Source organism: Mya arenaria, chromosome 4 (genome assembly GCF_026914265.1).
Source record: "Mya arenaria isolate MELC-2E11 chromosome 4, ASM2691426v1".
NCBI classification, from domain to species: Eukaryota; Metazoa; Mollusca; class Bivalvia; order Myida; family Myidae; genus Mya; species Mya arenaria.
In genome coordinates this window covers 12,452,875-12,479,819 of record NC_069125.1, presented here as the reverse complement: position 1 = coordinate 12,479,819, position 26,945 = coordinate 12,452,875, and the positions used below count along the sequence as shown (strand labels likewise).

Here is a 26,945-nt window from a genome sequence, read left to right as displayed (position 1 = left end):
GAGTTGTCTTTATATATTATTAAGCATTTCAATTGCACATAACCCACGACAAAATGTATATCTTTCTTAATAAATGATAAAACCCAAGAGTTTCTGGCTGAGAGTGATCTGATAATATCTACAATGTAATTTGTATGTTTAACAATTTCGGAAAGTCATATTCAATTGTATTTTAGAACATACGCACTGTCAATAATTATTCATATATGCATGCATACCAAAATAAAATAGATATATAGAAATATGGAGATAAAAATATAATGTATAATATGGCAGTAATTTTTATACACAGAATTGTCATATCTGACAAATAAAACAAACTTAATTCAGACAAGAGGGCCTTCAGTGCCCTTAGGCGCTCACCACTAGAATTACCCCTGCGCCATTCTCATCAAACTTTGGAATGGAAATCAGTGGGCCCTTCTCAAAGTTGTCTTTGCTTAGTGGTTTCAGACAAAGTGATTTTTGAAGTTAAATTCTTTATTAGTATTAGTAAAAATTAAGATCAGGGATGGGTCCAATCCTAGCCAAAAAGTCATAATGTAATAAGAACATTAAATTTGACAGACTTTAAACTTATGTTACATAATAAATAAAGTTCTTGAACTAGCGGTTTTGGACAAGATCGTTTTCAAAATGGTTGCTTTGAAAAATATATTTTTTACATCTGATGGCCATGTTGTTCACTGGACCAGAACCATTTGATTAAAACACAAGCAAGATATTATCCAATTATGCTTCAGGCCAAGTTTCAATGAAATTGGCCAAACAAATATACAGAAAAAGTTTTAAGATATTGATGAAAATGATGGACAAAGAACATGAGCCAGTCACAATAGTAACTCACCATGAGCACACACCATGAGCATTATGTGTTCAGGTGAGCTAAACATTTGAAGGTCAGATATCATTGCTTGAAAAACTCTAATAATCACAGGTAATTTGCAATTACTTTTAAAATTTACACGAGAAGTTTAAATATCCATACAATAAAAAAAAGTATAATTTACAAAATATTTTCTAAAGAATGGCTCCATACAAACTACAAAATAAATTGATTTTAGGTTCATGTATACAAGTATTCAATATTCTGTGCAAACTTAACAAATCTACTTTTCTCTAGTGCTCTTGTTAGGATTTTAAATACAATCAAATTTATAGTAGTAACTTATATAAATCATGTAGATATTCTTAGGGAACTCACTAACAAATTATAATAAATATTAACAATTTAACAATACATGTAACATTATATATATATATATATATATATGATGATAAATATTAATAAAATAAAATTATATTAACGATAAATTGGTTATTCACGTTAGTAATATCATGTACAAATAAATCGGAATGCAGATCATATTCAAAATATCAATGGAAATGTCAGAACGTCTACTGAAGAAAGGTATAAATAATTTCCCTTAAATCAGAATTTAAAAAATTACCCAGTCACAAGTTTGAACATAAAATGGAACAATAAAATGTAAAAATCGTAACGACAGCAAACTTTTAAACAAGAGATTTAATGGTATTTTATATGGAATGAAATTAATTATGCAATACCAGTAATTGAATCATATTTAAAATAGAACCGCATAGTAATTTAATATTTCATATAAAAATAAGCTCTTGAATTACAAAAAACATAAAGCCTTCATATGTACATATATTTTTGCATTTATACTTAAGTCAATATAAATTAATTGCTAGATTTTCATCCCATTTTTTTTTTTTAAATGGGCTTGGGGGTCGACATTTTATTTTTCATTTTTCTTAGATGTCTGTTTGACCATTGAATACGCATTCATACTCTTTCTTTTTTATAAGGGACCATAAACATGTGTTTCTAGAGGAACCACAAACACGATCGTAACAATTATCCTTTTTTACATGTAAATGTTATACATCCACAACATAGGAATGAATAAACGCCGTTCCCTGGACAGTTCCATGACCAATACACAAATACAAACCCTGAGTTCAACATTTTTATTTGAGTCAATAAAATTAAATAGGCAGCGGAAAAAAGAGGGGGCGAGCAGGGATGAAAATTTAGCAATTCATTTATAGTAGCCTAAATGCTGTTATATCTAACAGATATCTTAAGCAATTACTGTTACAATAATAAAATCTGTTGCAACTGTTCTCAGTTTGTTGAAGTTCCGTTGTGCTGTTAGATTGGACCACCATCGGTTGAAGGTCACACCATGACCCTGAATTCTTTCCTGGTCAAGTTATAGGACCATTAGTTGGCTGGCAAGGATGAGGGCCCGAGGTCACAGCCAGCACAGTTTTTTGTCAGTTATATGACAGTTAGTGGGCTTGCTAGGATGACAACTGGAAGTCACACCCAGACCCCGTTTTGTTTCAAGGTCAGATATAGGACTATGAGTGGGCTGGAGGCCCGAAGGTCACTCCAAGACCCCATTTTTTTGTCAGTTATAGGACAGTGAATGGGCTTGCTAGGATGAAAACCAAAAGGTCACACCCAGACCCCGTTTTGTTTTCTGGTGAGTTCTAGGACAGTGAGTGGACTGGCTACAATGCGGGACCGTCTCCCAGAGAGGCCGACCTTCAGTTGCGTGGCACCACCTCCCTCCAAGACCTTGAGGACTGCTGGAAACACAAAGCAAAAAATTTTCAGCATCTCAAATATATGTGTTTGTACAAAATATTGTAACAGAGCTTTTTCAGAAACATTTCTTATAAACATGTGGCACAAAAATGTCATAAACATTAAAAAAATATTGTACATCTTTCTTTGAAGAAATAGTCATATATATATAAAAACATATATAAAGATTTCAAGCAAACAAAGTCCTTGACCTACTATTTACCTTTTTAAACAAGTTGAAGACCAAACAATTTGAATTTTATAATACATTAAACATAAATATGCATTATCATGAAACAATAAAAACTATTAAAAGTATATGCTAGTGCAGAACTTCAGAACACTGAAAGCAAACATCAAACACATTCATAAGTGAAACTACATTATCATTAAATTTCGCTACAAAATTTACGCTATCCTTTCTTTAATATGTAGAGTGAATCTTGTGTACAGTTGAAACCTGTTGGCTCAATATCAAAGAGAGCGCCCAAAATACTTTAAGCCTCGTGAATATCAAGCCAAGCGGCATTGCTTACAAAGAGTGAAACAAAATCGGTCCATTAAATCCAGTTCGAGCCAACGAAGAAATCGATACAAGCGATATCGAGCCAACAGGTTTTGACTGTACATATAATTTTGAGTACAATACTACTTGGGGTTTTCAATGGATTGCGGGAAGGTGGCCCTAAGCCTTCACTTTTGGTGGGAAATAACATGTGAATAAGGGGAATACAATTTCAGAAGACAGTAAATTCAATTTCTAGGGAATCTGCATAATTTTAAGGGCAGAAGATACCTATATTTTGCACCTGTATAAGTGTTATAAAGAGTTATAAACCCTGAAGTACATAAACCATTATGTGTAAATGATAAAACATAAAAAAACGTATGTGGCCGATTGTATAAAACTTTGCTGGGTTGGCCATTGGCTATCTTTTGGTTAATTTGCACATTTAAATGGTTTGATTGGTTAATAGAAATTAATAGATAAATATTGACCAATCAATGAACAAGTTGGAAAACTTTGGCCAACCCAACAGATGAGCCAGTTCTATACGATTGGCTGAAGACCTATTATGTGCATACCCGAAAACCACAATGTTAAAATGCGTACTAAAAACACAAATTCAAAACACAAAATCTCCAAAAAAAAGACTAAAACCAGAACTAGTGCAAGGTCCACTCACATTACGTCTGATGATGTTAGGGCGGACATTATTATGCTGGTAAGAGTACCACATAAATATATCTGCAAAATGCCAAGAAACAGTACCTGTTGATTATGTCATTACCAGTTTAATAGTATAAGCATCAGTTAAAACATTAAATGATCTGTCACCACGCATCAATGATACTCAGATAGTGTTTTTTTCTAACATAAAATTGTAAATGGGGCCAGCTAGGGCCCTTGGAATTGTGAAAAAAGCAACACTAAATTGCGGAAAAGCTAGATGATTTTTGAAACATCTAAGCTAGAAATAGGAATCTTTTGAGTGCTATGTTATAAAACACCTACATGAAAGAATAAACCACACTCTATTGACAGAGTGATGGAGGAAAATTATATCAAAATTAAAATACATTATTATATTACTGTACTACGATAGTATTCAGAAATGTAGATTGTGTTTTCACTTTTGCATAAAAAGTAGTATTTTCAGGGGCCAATCCATGATTTGACGTAAGAGGGGCGTAACTTAGGGGCGTAACCTTTTGATTTGTGCCCCTCCTTCATAACCAAAATTCATTGGGTTTAAAGTGTTCAGAGGGGGGTTTAGGGGTGCTCCCCCAAGAACATTTTAACTGTTTCTAGTCCGAAATGGTGCATTTGGGGTGTATTTCTTTACTTTTCTCATAAATTGAAATCAAAAGTAAACTTGGGTGATTTTAGGAGGGGCATGCGCAGGGTGCACGCCCCTGCATTGCTAGTGATTTTAGTTCTGAATGGGGTCCAATTTCAGCCCTGGATTAGGTAAAAAAATAACATGAATGATCATAGTTAAAACACCAATGGGGAAACACTACTTAATCCTGTCCATTTGGTTTAAGTTAGATCAAGGTGCATAAATTGAAAAAAAAATGAATAAAGCCAGAATAATGGGCAAATTGTCACTGCCCACTCCTTACATCTGTACAATTGTACCACAAGTTTCAAACGAATATCTTGTACTGTTGTGAAATTAATAATGACCAAGGTTTGATAATTGGCCTGCATTCGCCACTAACGATGACTGTGAACGAAACCAAGGCTACAACAATACTTAACCTTTCCTTCGAAAAATTGATGAGTTGATAATGATTTTAACACCAATTTGTTACGTTATTGGCAACAGTATGAGAAATAAGTGCCAATGATGTCCACAGTCAACCCGAGCTAAAACTTTAATCAATGATGTCCACATTCAAACCAAGCTAAAACTTACACTCCTAATATTTTCTCCATCAGTTAGTGGAAGACTGAAGTATATTATTCTAAATAAGTACAGTATTTTTTTAACAAAAAGCACCAAGCTTGCCGCAATTCCTCGAAAAGTCCCTTATAACAAGATCAAACTAAGCTCACATTTTTTTTATTGCTACAAATTGTGTAAATTTCTCCTTTTTAAGGCTTTTCAGACTTTCAAAGGAAGTAATTTTATAGATTATCCTGATAAACTACCGGTATGTTTTGGTTTATAAAACCAAGTATAAGCAAGTGATTTAGCTAAATGGAATATGATACTTAAAAAACCTGTCATGCTTAAGATTATTCGAGAAATTTGGGCCATTAGTATAAGCACAATGTAGCTACTATTAAAAGTTGAAGAATTTTACCATGTTTATTATTCCCATAGTATAGTTAAATGATAAGAATAGTTGCAAAGATAAAATAATTAACATTTAATTAATGTACACAACTGAAATATAACAGACTTCTTTATCATACAATTGCTATATTTGACCCATATGGTCCCAATAGTTTGGACTTGAAAAAAAAGAGAATTGATTAAGTAATCAAAACATGTACCTATTCACATTTTTATGTGCATTCATTTTTTTTATCTCAAATAGTCTTCTCAGCATTCAATAGCAAGAACCATACTTATAACTAAGTTGGTCCGATATTGGCCCAATGCTGGCAGAATAAGCTCCAAGCTAGCCACATAAATACTTTTATTGTGATGTGTCTTTCTTATCTCCAGCTAATGTTCAGAATCCACATGTTTGACAATATCCAGATGCCCCAAAATGCCCAATCTAACCATACCCTAATCTAATAACTAGAGTTCTTTCAAATAGGACACAGGACAGGCATTGTTTATAAAAAGTAATTACAGCTAAAAACTGTAGCCTTATTACCTTAAGTTTGTATTAATTTCCGCAAATCTTCTTTAATTATTTTTTTGTAACATCTTACTGTTACAATTAAAAAATAAATACCCCCCCTCTCCCGCAAGACCCAGAACCATTATAATCATGTACCAACCTTCTCCGCTTGCCTCTCCTGGATTCCCGGGAGTGGGAACAACCGGCTGAAAAAACTTGAGGTTTTCTCGCTGAAGTTCTTTTTCCGTGGTAGTCAATTCTTCAGACTTCTCAGTAAGTTCTTCGGAAATTTTCTCAAGTTCATCATTAACATTAGTGTACAATTTGGAACGTTCTTTGTTCTCTTCTGTCCGATTATCAACTTCTTTTCTTAAGTCTGAAATCTCACTTTGCAATCTCAGCACTTCCTCTTGTCTGCGTTTCTCATCAGATTTAAGCACTTCTTGTTCCCTCTCTAATTCACTACTACATGTCTTAACTTTTTTCTGAAATTGTTCCAAGTCCATTTCACACTTTATAAGTCTACTTTTAAGCGCTGCAATCTCATTCTTGATCTCTTTTTCTGCTAATTTTTCAGCTTCTATTTCATCAATGAGTGTCCCATTATCAATTGTCTCAATTTCAGCTTGATTTCCTTCACTTTCCTGCGTAAGTTTGTCAATTTCACTAGTCATAATTTCAATTTCTAGTTTTATATCCTCAATCGTCTGTTCTCTACTTGAAATTTCTGGAAAGAAAGTGATTTGTTAATCAATGAAATAAATAGAAACACTTTTTTTTTACTTTCAAAAGTCTAAATTCCACATACCTTTTAATAAAATTGTCAAATTGTCTCATAATGAAACCATGTATAAGACGCAGGCATCTTTTTCTTGTGAATTCTAGGAGAAAATAGTGCATTCTATACACAGACAATTACAGTAATCAATGTGATTTGGTTCAAAATGCTGCCATTAGATTGTTTACCGATTCATAGAATTCCAAACATTTGATCAGGAGACTATTTTACTACACTTGATCCTTGAACTCTTATAAAAGTTTCATAGAGATTGGGTAAAAAATGTGGTAGTTAAATATTTTTGTCAGACAACAGACAACAAATGCTTGTCGAGTGTAATAAGAAGTTCAGTATTCAATGTTCACTAACCCAACACTGGACCAACTTGTTCAGAATTTTTTTAACGTAAACAACATGATAAACAAATTTTGCCGATTATTCAGAACTCTGTTAAAGTTAATTACATAATAGCGACATCGTTGCTAACTTTAAATATTTAACAAAAGTTACCAAAGACTAACTCACCTGTATGGATTATATCAAGTTGTGAGTCTTGCATCTTGATTCTTTCATTTTGCATGGTAACAAGGCGAAGAAGTTTCACCCTCTCCTCCTCTTCCCACTGGGCCTGGTTGCCATGGTGACCAGGCATCTGATATTCCTCAATGAGAAAGTCACGTCCAGTCTCCTTGACGACATCTGGGAAGTTTGTGTTGAGGTCGTATTCCTCCATGCGGTTTCTTACATGACTAGACTTTGGAATGTCTGTATACACTGGAATGTCTGGCTGTTGATGATGCATCAATATCTCATCATTCCCGCCAACACGGGGCTTCACTGGAATAAATGCTGATGAATGTTTCTTAGTGGTATGTACATGCTGTGGCTTTGACTTTGATGTATTTGGTTTTGCTGGTCCGTTAAATGAAGGTAAGCCACTCGGCTCTGAAGGATATTTATTTTGCTGTTGTGAGTGGTTTTGACCGGATTGTGCATAACTGTGCGGTATGGTTTGATGGTGGTCTGTGTTTGGGTGCCTAGACTGCCTGGTGCTGGAGTCATGTGGATGAGGGTGGGGATTGGTGAGGGGGGATGGCTGACGGGCTGTCCTTCCAGATGAAGCTCTATCATGGGATGATGACCGATGTCTCTGTCGATTATCACTTGCAAATGCTGAGTTTTGTGAAACAATGGATGAGTTACTGGATACTAAATTCCCATTGCTTGGAACCCTGTCTGAGACAGACGTAACCAAGTAGTGTCCAGTTGAACCTTGCTTAGTGTCCACATCCAGTTTTCTACCTCCACTAAAAGTCAATGAGCGTCTAATCATCGCTTCACTAGTTTTCACAGGTGGAGTAAAATTATGTGTAAAACGATCCTGAGGTTTTTGGGTCTGTTTTTCTTTCTCAACATTTTTCTGTTTTTTCCTTGTACCTGATTCATACAACACAAATTTCACTTCATTCGCAAACTCTCCCCATTTCTGAAGCACTAATAAGGGACTTTCCCCTGGGGCTAGTGGGCGCTCATTTTCTCGCCACTGTTCAATCAAGGTAAACCTTCCTGTACGGCCCATTGCCTGAGCAAGTGCAATAACTATATCCTGGCAGGTTGTGTTGTCCGTCACACCACAAACCACTCGCTTTATTCCATCTACCCATATTTTCAATTCCATTGTGAAGAAAAAGTGTTAAAATTTACTTAAATTTCAAGTCACATTCTATAAACGACACAAAAATCCTTCTATACTCCGCTTTCAACTTCATCTTCACAAATTTTCATTAAAACTGCTTAATATGCATTAACAAATCCTAGGTTATTTCATTTCCGTCATAAATTTCACACAAGCGGTGTGTCTCCATGTTTAAATGACATCTTTACGCTTGTTAGACGTGCAGTACAGGAACTGAAACATTTGTTAGTCCTCGGCAAGTTTATCTTAATTGCCGCGGATATCATTACTGTCCAAATGAATTATTTATTTGTACACTCAAACCATTGATAAAGGAATGTGTATATTTCAGCTAATAAACTTTCAGACCAGCCACAATAAAATCATAAATTCATAACTTCGAAGTCATGATCCTTATCATCAGGAGACCATCATGCCTTTTTCAACGAGGCAATTATATATATTTATGGCAGCAGTCTCAACAGCACAAACATTTACAGATAAACATGTCCTTGATAATAACTCATATTCTTTCAAACAAATTCCTACAGCTGCAAATATCCATCCATCCAAGGTGACCAAAAATGTTGCTCATCCACTGGTAATTGCTGCGTAAACTGGTGACAGACTGAAAGTAGAGTTTATAAAAATATTTACATGTACTAGTTAATTAAACTAATCATTATGTGCATAATCAGTGTCTGCCCTGGGCATGTTTCGATGTTGTTCAATTTCCCCCAGCTAATGTCAAATGAAACATTCAGGTAATGATGATATTAAATGGCAAAATGTTCAATATTACAAACTTAAATATAACAGAAAGCAAAAAATTGAAATTGTAATACCGTACTGAATATAAATTCTTTAAAAAAAGAAGATAAAAAACAAAAGTATTTAAAAAACATAAAATGTTTGTGTTATATTTGATAAATTATATAAAAACTCTTACAGCATAATAAAATTATGCAGCCAGCTATGCGACACCTTAAATTTTAAACAAGTGTTTGTAAATTGACTTTTTACATTATGTTAATGGTACTTGCAATTGTAAAGCATCTATTCATGATATCTTCAGCATTATAAATTGATAAATACAATCTTACAAAACATATTACAGAATACTGAGTATATTTAAGGCCGTGTCTTTCCATAAAGAAATTACAAAAAATCAAATATCAAAACATTGAATAGTGTTATCTTAAGCATTTTTTGAAACACTGTCTTTCTATGTATATATCTGCCCTCACCCAAGAAATATTTGCTATTAAATGTTAAAGCTGCACTCTCACCGATTGACCGTTTCATCAACTTTTTTTATTTTTTGTCTTGGAATAAGCCAATTTTTGCGTAAATATCTGCAAACCAGTGATATAATACTGTTGGCAAAAGATCAGATCGCAGATGTTCATATTTCCTTTGGAAAATTAATGTTTTACGGCTAAAAGCTTTACTAATGCCTTTAGAAAAATGCATAAAACATCAATTTTTGAACACAAATATGGAAACCTGCGATCTGATTTATTGTCAGCAGTATTATGTCACTGATATCCATGCATTTTCGCAAAAAATGGCTCGTTCCAAGACAAAATATAAAAAAAGTAGTCAAAACGTTTAATGTGTGAGAGTGCAGCTTTAATACCTCTATTCACGGGAAGTTTATTCTTATCTCAAAAATTGGGGCAACTCCATATATAGCTGAGTCAGACTGATGTTACAGCATTTCAACAATTATATCTATTTTTATCCCCCTACTGGCAACCATATTTTTCATACCATCAATTAAATATCTTGTTTTTTTTAACAAAAAAGGACTTTGCTTCAGATCAAATTATTCACCATGATAATTTAATAAGCCATACAGGGAATACATGTTTTTCAAATGACTTGTAGAATCTTGACCAACTTGGCAAATGATCAAGTAAGGGAACATTCCTGTTAAATTGCTATTGACAAGACCAGCAACAATATCTGATGCATGAGTCAATGTTTAGTCGCCTCCAGCAAATGACCTGTGTCCAAAATAACAGAAATCAATAAACGCTATCATTAATTGATATAAATCTCAAAACACTGAAATTGGTCGCACATTATCTGCATTCAGATGTTTTAAATTAAGTTCATCGAACTTGTATGAATCAATTTACATTACCAATTCACCCTCTTATCAATACCTAATATTATAGCCTTGACGTAGCCATCATTTTTTGGCATTGTGTAACTAACATGGTTTCACTAATATTCCACTTGGTAATGTTCTAGCAAATAACAATATTGCTTTGCATACTTATGTACCTTTAAACATTCAATCCCTGAGTCTCTTTTTTTTGCTAAGTGCACAATGGAAATACTTTTAAATTAGTGTAAGCTCCACTCTTGGGCTGAAATGACGTCAACTGGAGTAGGCGTATGGAGTGGGTCCTGTCTGTCAAAGGGATTGGCATACCGGTACCTTTTCATGTATTTAAGACACACACAAATCTTTTGACATGTGGGTGTTTGAGGAAAATTCAAAAAGGTGGGTGGGCATATAATAAACAGTATTTAGTTTTACACTCATGGGGTCACCAGACAAAGTGTAATAAACAGTATTTAGTTTTACACTCATGGGGTCATCAGACAAAGTGTAATAAACAGTATTTAGTTTTACACTCATGGGGTCATCAGACAAAGTGTAATAAACAGTATTTAGTTTTACACTCATGGGGTCATCAGACAAAGTGTAATAAACAGTATTTAGTTTTACACTCATGGGGTCACCAGACAAAGTGTAATAAACAGTATTTAGTTTTACACTCATGGGGTCATCAGACAAAGTGTAATAAACAGTATTTAGTTTTACACTCATGGGGTCATCAGGCAAAGTGTAATAAACAGTATTTAGTTTTACACTCATGGGGTCATCAGACAAAGTGTAATAAACAGTATTTAGTTTTACACTCATGGGGTCATCAGATAAAGTGTAATAAACAGTATTTAGTTTTACACTCATGGGGTCATCAGACAAAGTGTAATAAACAGTATTTAGTTTTACACTCATGGAATCACCAGACAAAGTGTAATAAACAGTATTTAGTTTTACACTCATAGGATCATCAGACAAAGTTTAATAAACAGTATTTAGTTTTACACTCATGGAATCACCAGACAAAGTGTAATAAACAGTATTTAGTTTTACACTCATGGGGTCACCAGACAAAGTGTAATAAACAGTATTTAGTTTTACACTCATAGGATCACCAGACAAAGTGTGACTTAATTATTTACAAATTTTCCTGATGAAAATGACCACCAAAGTTCAATTTAATCATTAATTGGTTTTATTTTAAAAGTGGGTAATTCAGTAGTTTGCACATCTTCACTGACTAGTATAGAGACATTTGCATCAACAATAGGTAAAATATTTTCGCTAACTAAAAATAAAATGGACAGCTTGCTTGTGCCCTCATTATGCAGATTAAATGGCTGACTCATGTCAAAAAACAAAGTAACAATTTATATTTAACTTAGGCTTAAATCAACTATTAAATGAAAAAAGTCTTTATATTAACTAAAGACTGATGTTACTGATTCAGTATAAAAACTTATATGCCAATATCAATGACCTTCTGCATTAATTTTAAATAGCAATGCAGGTAGTTATCTATAAAAACAAGCAAAAAAATATAACTTACTGACAATCATTTAATATAACCATTCACAAATCTAGAATGATATTTCCATAGGTATGTCAAAACTGTTTTGAACAGCCAGTTTAAAAGACAATTGGGCTATAAAGCCGCTTTAAACAGATAGACAGCTTTTTAAACAAAAGAGCCTTTAACAACCTAATTTGTTCCAGGGTTTACATACCTACAGCATACCTACAAGTTGTTACATTCTCGAATTACCTGATTGATTTTGAACAAACAAGGACGTCCCACTTGGTCAATTATTACTTATTTTGTTAAACGTAGGCTTCAATCTGATCGTAAAACAATCAACCGTAAGAATATCATTCAATTTTTCTGTAATGTACACTACGTTTATCCTATTGAGACTTATGGTCAAAACCATTTTGTAGGCTGGGTACTAATTTCCATTGACTCTGTTGGTAAGACCCACAACAAATTTAAGACATATTGACAAAATACTTGTATGTACATCAATCTCAATGATCAGTAACATTTATATGGTGTCTTAACAATTTTAAACAATCGACTAACAACTGGGAACAATCTATTTAATACCATTTTATTCATTGTTTGTTTCATAATCTGAATTAACAAGCGCTGTCACAGTCACATAACAAATGATTCCAATTTGATCTTGTCTGACAGATAGCCATTAGGCCAGAGTTTTTATATCTTTAGATTTACGGGAGCGCCGTACCTAAATATTGCAAAACCCAAATAAAAATAAAATTCATTTTCGTAGTTTTATTTTTATTTTTTCCGACGAACGTTGCTCCAATGTTAAGAAAAAAAAAAAATTAGTGTTCTATAACCCATATCTCAGAACCAACTGGTGTACCAATTGTCATTCATTATTGGTCTTTTTACTGCACAAACCACGTAAACCAGTCGGAAATACGCGGGGAAACAGAACAGGTACCCGTTACCATAACAACGTCCTGTCAAACGTGTAAGTACTTTTTTCTTATAGAATACTGAAAATGATGTAATAATAGCATAGTGTGTGTTTCCGATAAAACAGAAAAAAATCTGAACATAAGATATCTGGCAGTCAGTGCAAGAAGTCAAACTTATCCGTTGCTTATTGCCAACGGGCATAGCTGGAATTAGAAGGATATTTTTCAGGACTGATTCTAAAATCAGTTCTAAGACCTGTTTTTTTGAAACATATAACACTTGTAAAATTTGTCTTAATGCTCCCGAATTTTCTTTGGTGAAGTACATAAATGTAGATTTTGACTGTGTATCCGTAAGCCCTGTCAAACTTTGAAGTGAAGAGGAATTTCCATCAGGGCTTCTACTTCTTTTGGTTATATTTTCTATATAAAAAACACATCACGGTAAATTGTCACGGTGCTATTTCGTTAAAGACAGAAAAACACATTTGACCTCCTTATTATACCGTGTCTGAAACTGTGTTCAATGTTTGATTACTTCACAATGGAAAGGATATGCTTATATTGTGGGCAAAAGGTTAGAATTGGCCATTTAAACTTCTTTATTACACTGACATGTTTCATGGGTTAAAATCCATGGGTTGATAATATATGCACCTCATATGCATAGATGCATTCGAACAAATATATACAATTAATTTCAATGAGCGCTTGAACTCACAGTGTTGAGGTCAATATTTTCAGTCATTAAAAGGATCTTTTAATTATGCTTTTGAAACTTAATGGTGATATATCACCCTTTTTTCAGCCTATGAAATAGCTGACACAAGTAGAGTGTGTTTTGTCTTCATGATATAAGAAGATTTAAAAAAAAAAAAAAATCGCAGAAAAATCCGTTTTATTTTTATTTATTTCTCCTTTGGGACATTTTATGCATTTTATTTTTATTTTTATTTCCTCCTCCTTACCCAACTTTTTGAAAAATCTCCCGTAAATCTAAATATAAAAAAACTCTGGCCTTAATAGAGCACAAGAGATGTTTGTAAAACATCTCAGACTCTCTTTATGGCAGCCAATTAATAATTTCTTCATGAAATGTCTCTAGTGTAATTTAAGGTCACGACCAACCTCCCTACCAAGTTTGAGGACCTTAGGTCTAAGCATACTCTAGTTTTATATGAATCGAAAAAGGTTTGGTCTACTGACCGACAGGCTTACATTTGCAAAGCGATATACCCTTGGTCCTTTCCTTATCTTGTAGTGTTTTCTGATGTAAACCTATTAACTCAGTACATAGTAGTTTGTTTGTTTGTTCACAATCACAGGGGCCGGTTGCGTTGTTTTGACACACCACGCCCCCGTCCATTTTTTTTTTATCAATTTTTTTTAATCAAATTTTAGTAAGAATATGATGTGGTAACTGTAACTTGTGAAAATTGGCAAAAAGATTATTTTTTTAAATTTTTTATTTTATTATCTTTGTCTACCAAGATAATAAAATAAAAAAATAAAAAAAAATTTTTTTTTTGCCAATTTTTACAAGTGCATGTGCATGTGTCTCATGTGCATGTAATCATGTGTCTAATGGTATTAAATTTCGAACCAGAAATTTCTCAGTATTTTAAGGAAACTGACATAGTATATACTTGGAATTGGGAATGTTCATATCATTTTTTACAAAATATGGAAAAATTTATGAATAACTATAGGCTTAACATACTTAAATTCTCATTTAAACAATTTGTTTATGGCTTTATTACTTCCAACAGCAATAAACTACAGTTTTTCAAACAGAACTTCTATACTTGAAAAAATGGGGGGAAATTTCGAATTTGCAATTATGACTTTTCTCTCAAAATTTTGGAATAAAACCCATACTTTATTTGGCATTAGGAACATAACAGAATATGGACTATAAAAATCCCAGAAAAAACTACAACAACCAGATAACATACTTTGATAATAACATGATAAATTTAAAGAAATGTCAACAACATATCAGTATTTTAGTTACCGTAAAAGATTTTTTATTGCTAAAATTGTATGTTCACAATAAAAGTCATTATCATTTGTCAATATTCTAAAGTTGTTATAGTGCTGTGGTAAAAAAGAAGACTAAACAGTTGATTCAAAAAAGAGGATTTTATTTGGTTTTGCCTAAACTTAAAATTACTGTGGCTAGCAATAAAAGGGTCGTTATTGTACCTTACAATGGATGTACTAACATTCAAATGTAATAAATACCGGTACATGCATATCAAGAAAGTACCATAGTGCAAGTTATTTGTACAATAATTTTTGTAAGTCAACAAGTATTTGCACTTACAGTTGAGAAAAATTTGCACAAAAAACATAGAATTTTGAAAACAATTTCAAGAGTAGTTTAAAAAAATCCGAATTCTGCGTAATAAGACAGTTGGCTAGATTCTCTGACCCTTGTTATGTCTAACGAAAGGTCTGTTGTATGATATATGCTGTAAGAAACATGATTGTTTTGTTAAACTGGGAATGTGAAAGGACAGAAAGCTTCACATTTAGAAAGCTGTTTCACTTAGCAACCCTTAAAGAACATTGCAGGGATAGATAGCGTTATAAAATACATTTATTTCATACCCTAAATTTCTATCAGTTTCATATAAAATGTATGAATTAAAAAAAAATATGGACATTAAGAAAGATTAGTTACCTATTCCACACAGTGTTTCCTGCTTCTGTATCATGTAGTACCATGGTGCGCATATATAAATCTATTTCCTCAATACTATTCAAAACAAACCGGATGTTTGCCAGTGAAATTTAAATGTAATTTGTATTTAGAAAGTACTAAATAGGTATGAAATAACAGATAAACCGTATAATTAAGCGGATCTGTCGGATTCAATCACTTCTTGTTGCTTGCATAATGAGGCAAAAAAGTTCTTTTTCCCACTGTCATCTCAAAAACAAATAGGGTGGGTCACAAGGTAGGCATAATTTTTTGTTGAGAACTGGGGCTCTGTACCGACCCGACTACATCAGGGTATATCGCTAATTTCGCTATTATAGAAATTTTTAAATATAAAATGATCAAATTATAACATATTCACATATAAATGAACTTTTTTTTGGAAATTACGACAAAAAATCCACACTATGGCAAAAATGTGTGGGGTCAGGAACAAAAAATAGGGTTGGTCGGGTTAGTAGAAACCAACAAAAATGATTTTTATGAAACTGAAACAAAGATAAAATGGTACAGGTACTACAATCCCTATTTATCAATGATCTGTTCCACAACCTCCTTGTGTAGTTGATTGTTGGTGAATGTAATGTGATACATGGTATTAAAGGCCAAGTGGAGCCTTCACTTTCCTCAAAATATCAAGTGTCATGAAATGATTCATGCGTCAAGTGATGGTGTTAAAATGAAACTGTAAAGTGCCTAATTTAGAGGTACAGCGAAGAGTCTGAAAATAAAACTGATACTGTTGACCCCAGTCCAATTTCTCAACAAAAATAAGTAAAACAAGCTTATTAAGTCTCTTATTAGTTAGCAGAAATACTTACAAAAAAAGAATAAACAAATAAAAAATAGCTTATCGTGATTATCATAAAAATAATATCCTTTAAAAGCCTTCAAAATAAGAATGTTACCAAATTATACCTCTGCCCTGGTCATTAAATTTGTTTATTTCGGTGTCTGACATCTTTATTTAGATCAACTTCAGAGAATATCTGTATCAAAATACTGTAATATAAATACCATGGACCTACACCATAGGTTTATGGGACTATGGAGATACCAATGTCTATGCATAATGAAACTGAAATCTGCATCTAATTTCTCATGTAGGTGGTCCTGGCTTATAAAATTTAGACAAGTTTTATATTTTTCATTACTGCTAACGAGATCTTTTGATATTTTGAAAAATTAAACAAAAAATTGTCAACCCTTTGTGATTGACAATGCTGCATATCAGTGTGATAAAAAAAAATTATTCATATTTTCTGATGCATTTAGATTGGAAATATGTAAAAAAAAGATTTTTTATCAATCTCTTGGCTGATTGATTTCAAGTTAAAACAATGGATGATATTGAATAAAATGATAATAGTTTGACTATCTTTGTATTTTTTTTATGAAATGTTTAAAAATTTATTGTTATTATCTTTTTTCACAAACATTTTTAACACCTGTTTCAGTTCAATTATCTTACTGGAAGATTTTAAAATGGAAGTATAACTACCTTGTCATCAATTTTGGATGTTTTTCCCTGAAATGTTGAAATTTAAGTCTCCCAATCACTAACATTGTTAAAACTATTGTCTGATTATTTTGGTAAAAGATTACATAATATGCATTTATTACGTGCCAACTTCACAAGTCTCGTATTCATGCAATTCATTTTAAATCAATTATATATGATACATATGGCCATAAAAGGAAGGTTTTGATAAAGCCTTCACCTTTAGAAGTTTTACCTAAACTTATGAAAGTTTGTGTACTACCAAAGACAAAATGTGTTAACATGTGAACAATGATTTTAGAACAATTCATTTTGCTCAAATGATAGATTATATGTAAATTTGTCAAAACTTTGAATTCTGAATTATTTTTAAAAGATTGTTCTCATTTAGAATGGAAGTCATGAATGAAAGTTATTGCATTATTGTATCACAATCATGACGTTGCTTGTTTCGAGTGTGATAACAACCATTACATAATTACATATTTTCTTATATAACTTATTTATGAAACTCTTGCAAAAAGTTTTGTCGGCAGCCTCTCATTGTTTTGTGTTACACAGCATACATAATGTACTCATTGTCATCTTATATACACGCAAAATAATCATTTTGGAAGTTATTTCTAAAACCCAGGCCAGTGTACATGGTTACTTGTACACTTTATTTCTTGTTCAGAAAAGCATAGAAATAGCATTATTATGTAACGTGCGAGACCAAACAAACACCAACAAATCCCTTCAGAGTAAAGCATGCTCGACCCTGAAGGGGTCCGCTGGTCTTTAAATACAGTAAATTTTCAATCCACACAGTGCCCGGGCTTTGCTTATTAGCAACCAAGTAAATATATGTACTATGAACATACTTCCGTCTATAACAGAATGTTATACTATGAACGCACATCTGCCGCCTACAGCAGACTGTTACATTACTTTCCCCTCCGAGAAGACTCGTCCCGAGTCTTGGTCTGGGAATCTTGTGGGTAAGGCAAATCCGATCCGGCAGTTGTCAATATCCCATCGCTGCCACCATTTGTAACGGGCGAGCCAAACAAGGCAAACAGATCCCTTCAGAGAAATGCATGCTCGACCCTGAAGGGGTCCGCTGGTCTTTATATACAGTTAATTCTCAATCCACACAGAGCCCGGGCTTTGCTAATTTGCATATTACCAACCAAGTAAATATACATACTATGAACTTCCGTCTATAAAGGAATGTTATACTATGAACGCACATCCGCCGCCTACAGCGGACCATTACAATAACACAACAAAAATGCATGTTTTAGCTACAAACATAAAGTTGTGTATACACAATTCAAATATATGAATAAAACAACAACAATTTAATATGGATTTTTTTTTTAGTATAGAAGGTGTTTGCGGCTGATAAAAAGTAGAGATGGGTATTATTGCAAAACATGTATCTGTGTTTCCATTGCTTATCATGATATATAGTTTGAGAATAAGAACAAAGAACTTGTGAATAAAATTTGTGCTCATTTTCATCACTCTTTCTCTCTTGATTTTCTTATTTTATGCTTGACAGTAACGAATAAAATGAAAATTGTTTGTTTTTACTAGTTTTGTATATTCAATTTCTAAAAGACAATTTTGACAACCAAAAATAATAAAACCACAAGTTCAAAACACATCGAATAATCTTATTGTCAATTATTTTACAGAATGGTATGAATAAATCAAAAACAATATCGATAATTATGCGTATCAATACACACAATCTTCGCTCCATATCGCATTATATTGACTGATCGATTATATAACACATTCTTAATATACAAAATAAACAATTAACTTTAGCAGGACGAGTTCACTTTTATTATGTTCAGACATTAAAAATGAATAAAATGCTTGTTATGATAATAAACTATCCCAGAATGTTCATTTTTATGGCTCTATTGTCTTTAATAATTATCTAAAAATGTGACAGAAACAACATTATTTTGATGAAGAGCATTTTGTGTAAAGCTATTGAAAAGTGAAATATTTTAGGTTTAGAAATTTATACAAAATTCTGTTTAGTGTTTTTCATAAAAGAAAATAAATTAACTCAATTTTATCCAAGTTTAAAAAAACAACCTTGCCAACATAAAATCTGTGAGTCACTGAGTGGGTCTCTTATGGCACTTTTCAAAAATATTAAAACATAATTATTACTTTTTTCAAACTGTTTAAAAAAACATCAAATAAATTATTTGTGCTTACTAGACCTTAACGGAAGAAATAGTAGTATTAATAAAAAAATAAACAAAGGAAGCCAGAATGTTTGAGTGAGATACAAGAGTGCTAACCCAACCCGTTCACTGTTGATCTTAACTAATCAGACTTGCAGGTGTCTTAGGTAGCAGAAAAGTCATGGCATTTCTGATAGGCATCTCAATTTTTTTCAAATAACTTCGATGTGATATTAAAAAAAATAATAATATACCTGTATATTAGAAAAAATCAGTTGTTTACATTTAGGATTTTGTTAATTTGTGACAGCTAATAAAATAAATTCACTGAAAAATCTGGTTGAACTTGAGTATTATTTAAATGGCATTTTTCGTGGAATTTAGTCTGTATTTCTCACATACATAACACCTGGTGAAGCAAAAAGTTAATTAAATCAATTTTGTTTCTCACCTGTACATTACTTCCGCATCGATGATGATGATGGTAATTAGTCAAAACGTCCCATAACGAAACGTTTAAGATTGGTCACAACGCAGTGAATTACGGACACTACGGACCATGGACATTACGGACCAGACACTACGGACCAGATTTAGGGACATTACGGACCAGATTTAGGGACATTACGGACCAGATTTAGAAATTTACGGACCAGATTTAGAAACTTACGGACCATGATTTAAACACATTTTTTTTTATTATTCACTCATTAGTTTTTAATTTGTTAATAAATACTTGAATATGAGTGCTCAGTATGACGTTATATCTTCCATAAAACTGTGAAAAATCGCGTGAAGTTCGAATAGATCGGCATTTAAATCAGTTAAAAGCAACAGAAGATATATGTTCCAAAACAGTTTATTTACCAAAATAAATCGAGCACATATAAGAACACGTGGGTGATACTGGCGGCTGCGGACATCTGGCTACCCTCAAGAACACTGTCTGTTGTTGGCAGTCGCATGATGTGGTCGGGTGGTCGGACGTCGTTGTGGTTGATCGTCTCGTCCTATTATGTTAAAATGTTTTAAACACAAGCTATTGGTTCATCAGTTTTAACCATTTCTGAAACTAAAATTTGTCGAAATTTGAAATCTATGTTAGTTATATGTTTACCAAGTTCATCATCCTATCTCATAAGAAAACTGTAACATACCTGGACTTCCATAGACTCTTCTGGTCGAGTTTCATCATTACACGTGATGCACGTGAACTCTAACTCGGTCCCATCCACGTTCGCAGCATCATACTGGGCAATGGATATACCGGTACCACAGCGTAGATGTTGCCAACGTTCACATATGTCGCATTCCACGGCGCGGTGGTTTGCATAAACACCTCTAGACCAGTGGATACAACGAGCGCAAGGCATACTTATAGATCTTTTCAGTTTTATGGCAGAGGAAATTTTGAGGATGTAAGGGGGGGGGGTGAGCTTATTAACCCTCGCCATCGGGTTATACCCATTCGGCGAGCACGCTACGTTTTACAGTATTTCTACAGATTTAATAACATTTAAAACATATCGTCTTTAATCGTAGCGTGGGTGCTTTGGACTGTATATATATAAATATTCCTACACAGTATGTATAAATCTCTGGTTAAAAATTCAATATTTAAATAATATCTTAAGAATCTATCACATACGCATTAAAATCAAACACTTCAAATACATCATATACAAACATTTTAGGCTCCGCCTACATTTTAAAAAAGATGTCTAAATTTTAAAATTCTTTACAATAGTAAGTGTTTATATATACAACGTATCCTTGGCATTAAAACAACTAGCTAGTGAGAAATTTTATTTATTTTTTTAAATGACAGATTTCTCACTAGTTAGTTTCCTAGTATGTAAACCTCAACTCTTGATTTATATTAAATAAACGATGTGTGTTTGTTGCAATTCTTGCAAACTGATTTTTAAAACTGGCAATTTCTGTTGCCTTAATTAGTTATAATTGTACCCATAATTATCGGCGGTATATTACAAAAGAAACAAACATTACAATGACAACCTTTAATTGGCAATCATAAAAGTGTGAACACCCATTGTAACGGCGCACTTTCAATTAATCAGATGAAACGGAAAACAAACAAATATGACTATTCAAAGTTTATTTCAGAAAGCAATCGATCACATATGAAAACATTAATATTCACATTTACAATTAGAAGATAAACACATATTACGTTCATTATTATTCGAATTATCATTATACTTTATTAAAAATATATTGATGTTTAACATTGGAATTTCATGGGATTTTTCAGTTACATTAAAGATAGTTGTCATACTGAGCACTAATATTCAAGTATTTATTAACAAATTTCAGACCAATGAGTGAATAATTAAAAAAAACAAATGTTTAAAAACAATATAAATCATGGTCCGTAAATTTCTAAATCTGGTCCGTAATGTCCCTAAATCTGGTCCGTAATGTCCCTAAATCTGGTCCGTAGTGTCTGGTCCGTAATGTCCATGGTCCGTAGTGTCCGTGACCCAACGCAGTGACCTCCCCTATACATATTTTGACGCAGAGGGACACACTTTGAAAAGGTTTGAAACAGTACGGCACTGCTAGAAATGAAATATCATAACTCTGACCTTTACATTACTAGTATTAAGAAAAATTGAAATGGTATTTTTTATACAAACTGTACAATGTATGTCGATGGCTGATGCATTTTTATTTAATGAAGCACAAACATTCCTCTGTTATAATTTTAAAATCGTACAATTGGTTTCTCAGCCATGATAAACAATATTCTTTGTTTAACCGAACCCAAATTATTTTTCTTATGTTCTCACCTGTTTTCCATGATGAAATAAATATATGAGATTTGTAGAAGAATTTTTTTTCCATGGATATTGTTGTGACATGGCCATTTAAGGATTGATCACTTTTTTCTCGCGCTCATGCTGTAAAGACACAGTGGGGCAAGCATATTCCATGAGGTGCGCTTGTGCTTCTTGGTTATTTGCTCACTTTCTCTACTGCATTCATACAGCATAAACATAAGAGAAGATGTCATCAAAACTTTCTGATTTACATTTTTAATAATTATTCATTACAATTTAAAAATAGCAGTATCTTCTTAAATCGAGTATTTGTTGTTCAAGAAATGTAACCTACAAAAAACATGTAAAAAACAAAATAGCTGATACTTGTAACATTGTATATCATTGGTCAAATGATGTCATGCTTATCCAATTCAAGGGCAATATTGAAATTAACAATGACGACATAACTCCTTGCACGTTATTCAATATGAATGCCAAGTTTTATATACCTGGTATATACAATGAACTAGGCAAATGTAAATATCATGAAATAATGTCATTATGTGATTTTGATATAAAACTAGTTTAATAATGCACCAGTCAATTGAAACCACGGCTTCCCCAGGTCCGGGGAAAAGCGGGGACTTTGATTTTCGGTCAAGCCAAGCCCGGGTAAAATCTCTGCCATGGGGAAACAAACTGCTTTTATAATCCCCGCCAAATGCCCCCGCACCCAAGGGACCCTAGGTAAGGCCTATTCCCCGCTTTTTTTGGCATGAAGACAAAACCACTGCATTCACCCGGCACTGCAGGCCCTATGAAAGGTAAAAACACCGCCCATTTCCCCGGCAATCCCCAGTATACCCCTGGACCTTAAGGGGGGCTGTGGTTACAATTGAGTGGTGCATAACTGCTATTGTGATATTATAAATGAATAGTATAAAAAAGTTCATGCCAAATAATGACAATTTATGTATTAAGCACTGTAAATCATCAAATTTGTATTGATGAAATAAATGGAATACTAGTATCACATTCATTGTCATTCAACATTAAATTTACTTAAGTCTTTATCACATATTGAATGACCATCTTTTTATGTATGTAAATGGGAATCATAAACATCATACTCATTTAATTCAACGTTTATTTGAAAACACGGATAATTAAAAATAAATAATAATTTCTTGCTGTAAACAAATCATATATTGGACATCAAGAGCTATCACAGAAGTAATGACTATCTACGCATGCCACCTTGACGACTCTAAAGAATAATGATGTCATCTTATCAACGATCGAACGGATTAATACCATAAGATCAAAAACTTAAGTTTAATATTAATTGAGTGACACAATTTGAATTGAAAGTTTTACTTGCAAAAACATACACTTTCCTTAAAGCTGCACTCTCACAAATTGACTGTTTCAACATTATTTTTAAACTTTTGGCCTAGGAATGAGCCAAGTTTCGCATTATTGTCTGGAAACCAGAGATAAAAGATGGCTAACTTAAGATTAGATCGCAGTTTCTCATATTTAATGTCGAAAATCTATCTTTTATGGCTAAAAGCGTTGCTTATGCTTTAAGAAAATTGCAATTTTCAGACAATTTTCAAACAATTGTGACCTGTTCTATTCTGAGTTATCTTTTATGACTGAATTAAAGTAATTGATGCAAAAACAATATAATTCTGAGACTAAAAATTGTCAAACCTGTAAATATGTGAAGGTGCAGCTTTAAACAAACCAACAAAGCTTATTTCTAAAAAAACGGGGTACAATTTTTAAGAAGAAAACAAAAATCATTCAAAAAAAGGGTTTGTACTATATGTGCGTTGATAAGTCGGCCACAATAAGTTTAACTTACAAATGTCAAAGTCAGTCGGAGTGTAAAATCTGTCTTAAAATAATACTATATGTTCATGCAGCTATCAATGGATGTAATCATTGTAATATGCGAATTCAGAGTTGTCTCCCCTGCCTCATGCATATTCATAACAATTTTTCATAAAAGTAAGAAATATAAAATAATTTCAACAATGCTTACAAAAATTGATGCCTTCATAAATTCTCTAAGCCTATCCGTTTAAAGCGACAAGACACCAGATGGTTCACAAATCGTCAAATACAGTATTTCCTCTAAGCAAGCCTAGAATTGTCAATATGAGCTAGTATAAGGTCGATAATACATCACTTTACATGATTAGGAGAATATTTTGACACTGTTTTAGCGGAGTTGACCCGTTTAAAAATAGCACATAATGGTTTCCCAGTTTATAGTATGTATATTAAGCATATGAAAGTTACGTTAGTACAGATGCATATACCTACGCTATTTTAAAATAAGCTGGGATTTACGAGGAAAAAGAACCCAGTAAATTTTCGAATTGAAAAAATTCCCAAAAACTTCGAAAGATACAATGGTCGTTAGCCATGTAATACATCAATAAATTCAGTAATAAAGATTCAATGCGCTGAATACAACAATATCGATTTCATGTTAGATTTTGACAAAAAAAGTTTGTTTTAGTTTTATCATCTGGTGTCTAGTCCCTTTAAAGAGTTATAATTTCTGCACCATGTACAGGATCACATTGTCATCTATCATGTTTTAAGTTTGATTTAATTCCTTCCAACAGTTTTTAATCAAGAACAATTAATTCCCTTATTGGAACTTACAAATTGCCAATCCTGAATGTCTAATACATTGACAATTGCATAACAAATTGCACAATTGACCCTAAACAGAAATGCCTTCAAATAAATATTATTAAATCCTTTGTTGAAGTTTATAAATATCCAATCCTATAAAGCTAACACATTTACGATAAACAGGTGTAACAAATACGGTAACACAATTGACCATACTCAGGAATGCGAACAAATAAATATTATTTTGTAAGGCCAAAATAATTTTTTGTTTCATGTTCAATTTCATGCCCAAAAATGAGAGGGTGATAGGTCAAGAAATTGTTTCTGTTTGTTTTGGTCAAATTGTGTCAAAATATAATGGTCACTTTTCAAATGAGCGCTGCTTGGTCTAGATAAACCTTAACTAAAGGGTTACATTAATAATACATGTGGGCATCCAAAAAGGGTGTACCACGAAAGGAGAAAATATAACGGTCAAAATAAATTTGTCTGATTTCCATTAAAAAAATACAGTCAGGTTGAAAAAAATTAAAAAAAGGGTGGGGAATTGGTAACAATTAATTATATTTTTTTATGTTAACCCTTAAAGCAGGAGCAGGGCTTTTTCTGTCGAACAAGCTAAACCACTTCAAAATTCCAAACACAATTGTTTGTCAACATATGTCCAGCTTATCCTTTAGGTGTGACAGTATTGGATTTGGAATAAGATCAAGTGTAGATTGTGTGCTTAAGTAAGTGTTAAAGCTTTAAGTTCATATTGTTCATGGTTTAAAATATAATGGTTTAAGGTTTAATAATATCTGCCACTTAGCCGGTATTTTTTTTATTTATTTATCACTCAAAAACATTTTTCAGTAGATTGTATGACAAGATGGACGGACAAACCACAAAGGTAACTCCTATATACCCTCCCCTCAGCAAAACCAAGGCTTTTTTACCTTTTATTGCTGTGGTTGATACCTCTTCAAAGGACAGACCCTGTTTTTTCCCCCAAAATAGCTGCTGAAATTCCCCATTTTCATTATTTATTTATTTTTAAGTTTTTATTTATTGAGAATCATAAGATTCATTAATTGATGTTTCTGAGTGTTATAATTACTGCTTTATTGATATTTTACTCCATTTGTTCCTAAAATGGTTGAAAAAGCACTAAAATCTTTCCCCCAAAACAGAAACCCCCCGTTATTTTTCCCCACAAAAATGGCTAGGGAGTAAAATGGCCCTGAAAACAAAGTACATGTTTATACTGATAATTTCTGAATGGTCATATTGCACATAATGAATACATATATTTATATATATAATAAGAGCACCGCGGAGCAAACACCAACGCTCATTTATTCCTTCCATTTTCCAGTGAAACAAGGGGCATAACTCAATAAATATTAGAGCCAGAGTTATGCACTTTAGTAAACATGTCAATATTTTTTTCTCTTGCAACAGGTATACCAAGTTTCTTTTGAATTTCTTGAACCGTTTTTGAGTTATGCGAATTTTTTTTTGCATGACAACGCATACAGTGACCACAGCTTGACTATCACAAAAATCTGTTTTTTTTTCTTCACTGAAAAAAAAAATAGACCAGCTATAAATAATCAAAATAAAGAGTCTGTGCATGATAAAACTTACCAGTGCTTATATAAATCCAGAAATAGCAACCATTGAAAAAGATGACTTAGTCCTCACAAGTTCACAACTTTAACATGATATAAGGAAGAAGCCGTCTGAACCAGAGTTGCATTGATATGTTAAATCATTGAGGAAAACAACATGTATTTACAAAATTCCTCGAAAAATTATAAGTGTAACAAGCTGAAGTTTCTTATTTCTTCTGGCCAAACTACTTCCTGAAACTTAATTTTACAAAAAAAATAATAGTTTATCCTTATATACTTCATAAATCTCTTTACACTTCCAAGTAAGAATATTGCACAAATTGTAACGAAACAAAAAGTATGTGCTAAGCTTAATCATGTTATAAGGGACTTAAACGCAATATGAGTAATTGGGGAATTATCATAAAAAGTTATTAGCAAGCACTGTTATTTTTTTTACTGATATATTAACCCTTAGGCTGCTGATGGCGATTTTAAAGGCTTTGCAAACAGCTTGGAACCAGACCAGACGCCGAGTAACTCGG

General features: G+C 32.8%; 1 protein-coding gene across 4 annotated transcripts; it reads right to left on the bottom strand.

The window, feature by feature from the left end:
• LOC128232857 (uncharacterized) lies at positions 1-26,871 on the bottom strand. Of its 4 annotated transcripts, XM_052946633.1 has the most exons (5): positions 26,435-26,871; positions 7,230-9,007; positions 6,087-6,653; positions 3,808-3,869; positions 1-2,622 (listed from the first exon to the last, which is right to left on the bottom strand). In XM_052946633.1, the coding sequence occupies exons 2-5, from the start codon at positions 8,380-8,382 to the stop codon at positions 2,581-2,583; spliced, it is 1,824 nt and encodes a 607-aa protein (XP_052802593.1). In that variant the 5' UTR covers positions 8,383-9,007; positions 26,435-26,871; the 3' UTR covers positions 1-2,580. The 4 variants fall into 4 exon arrangements, with proteins under 4 accessions (XP_052802593.1, XP_052802589.1, XP_052802592.1 ...); XM_052946629.1 differs by lacking the exon at positions 3,808-3,869; XM_052946632.1 differs by lacking the exons at positions 3,808-3,869; positions 26,435-26,871 and adding an exon at positions 19,816-19,845.
• Positions 26,872-26,945: the final 74 nt, after the last annotated feature.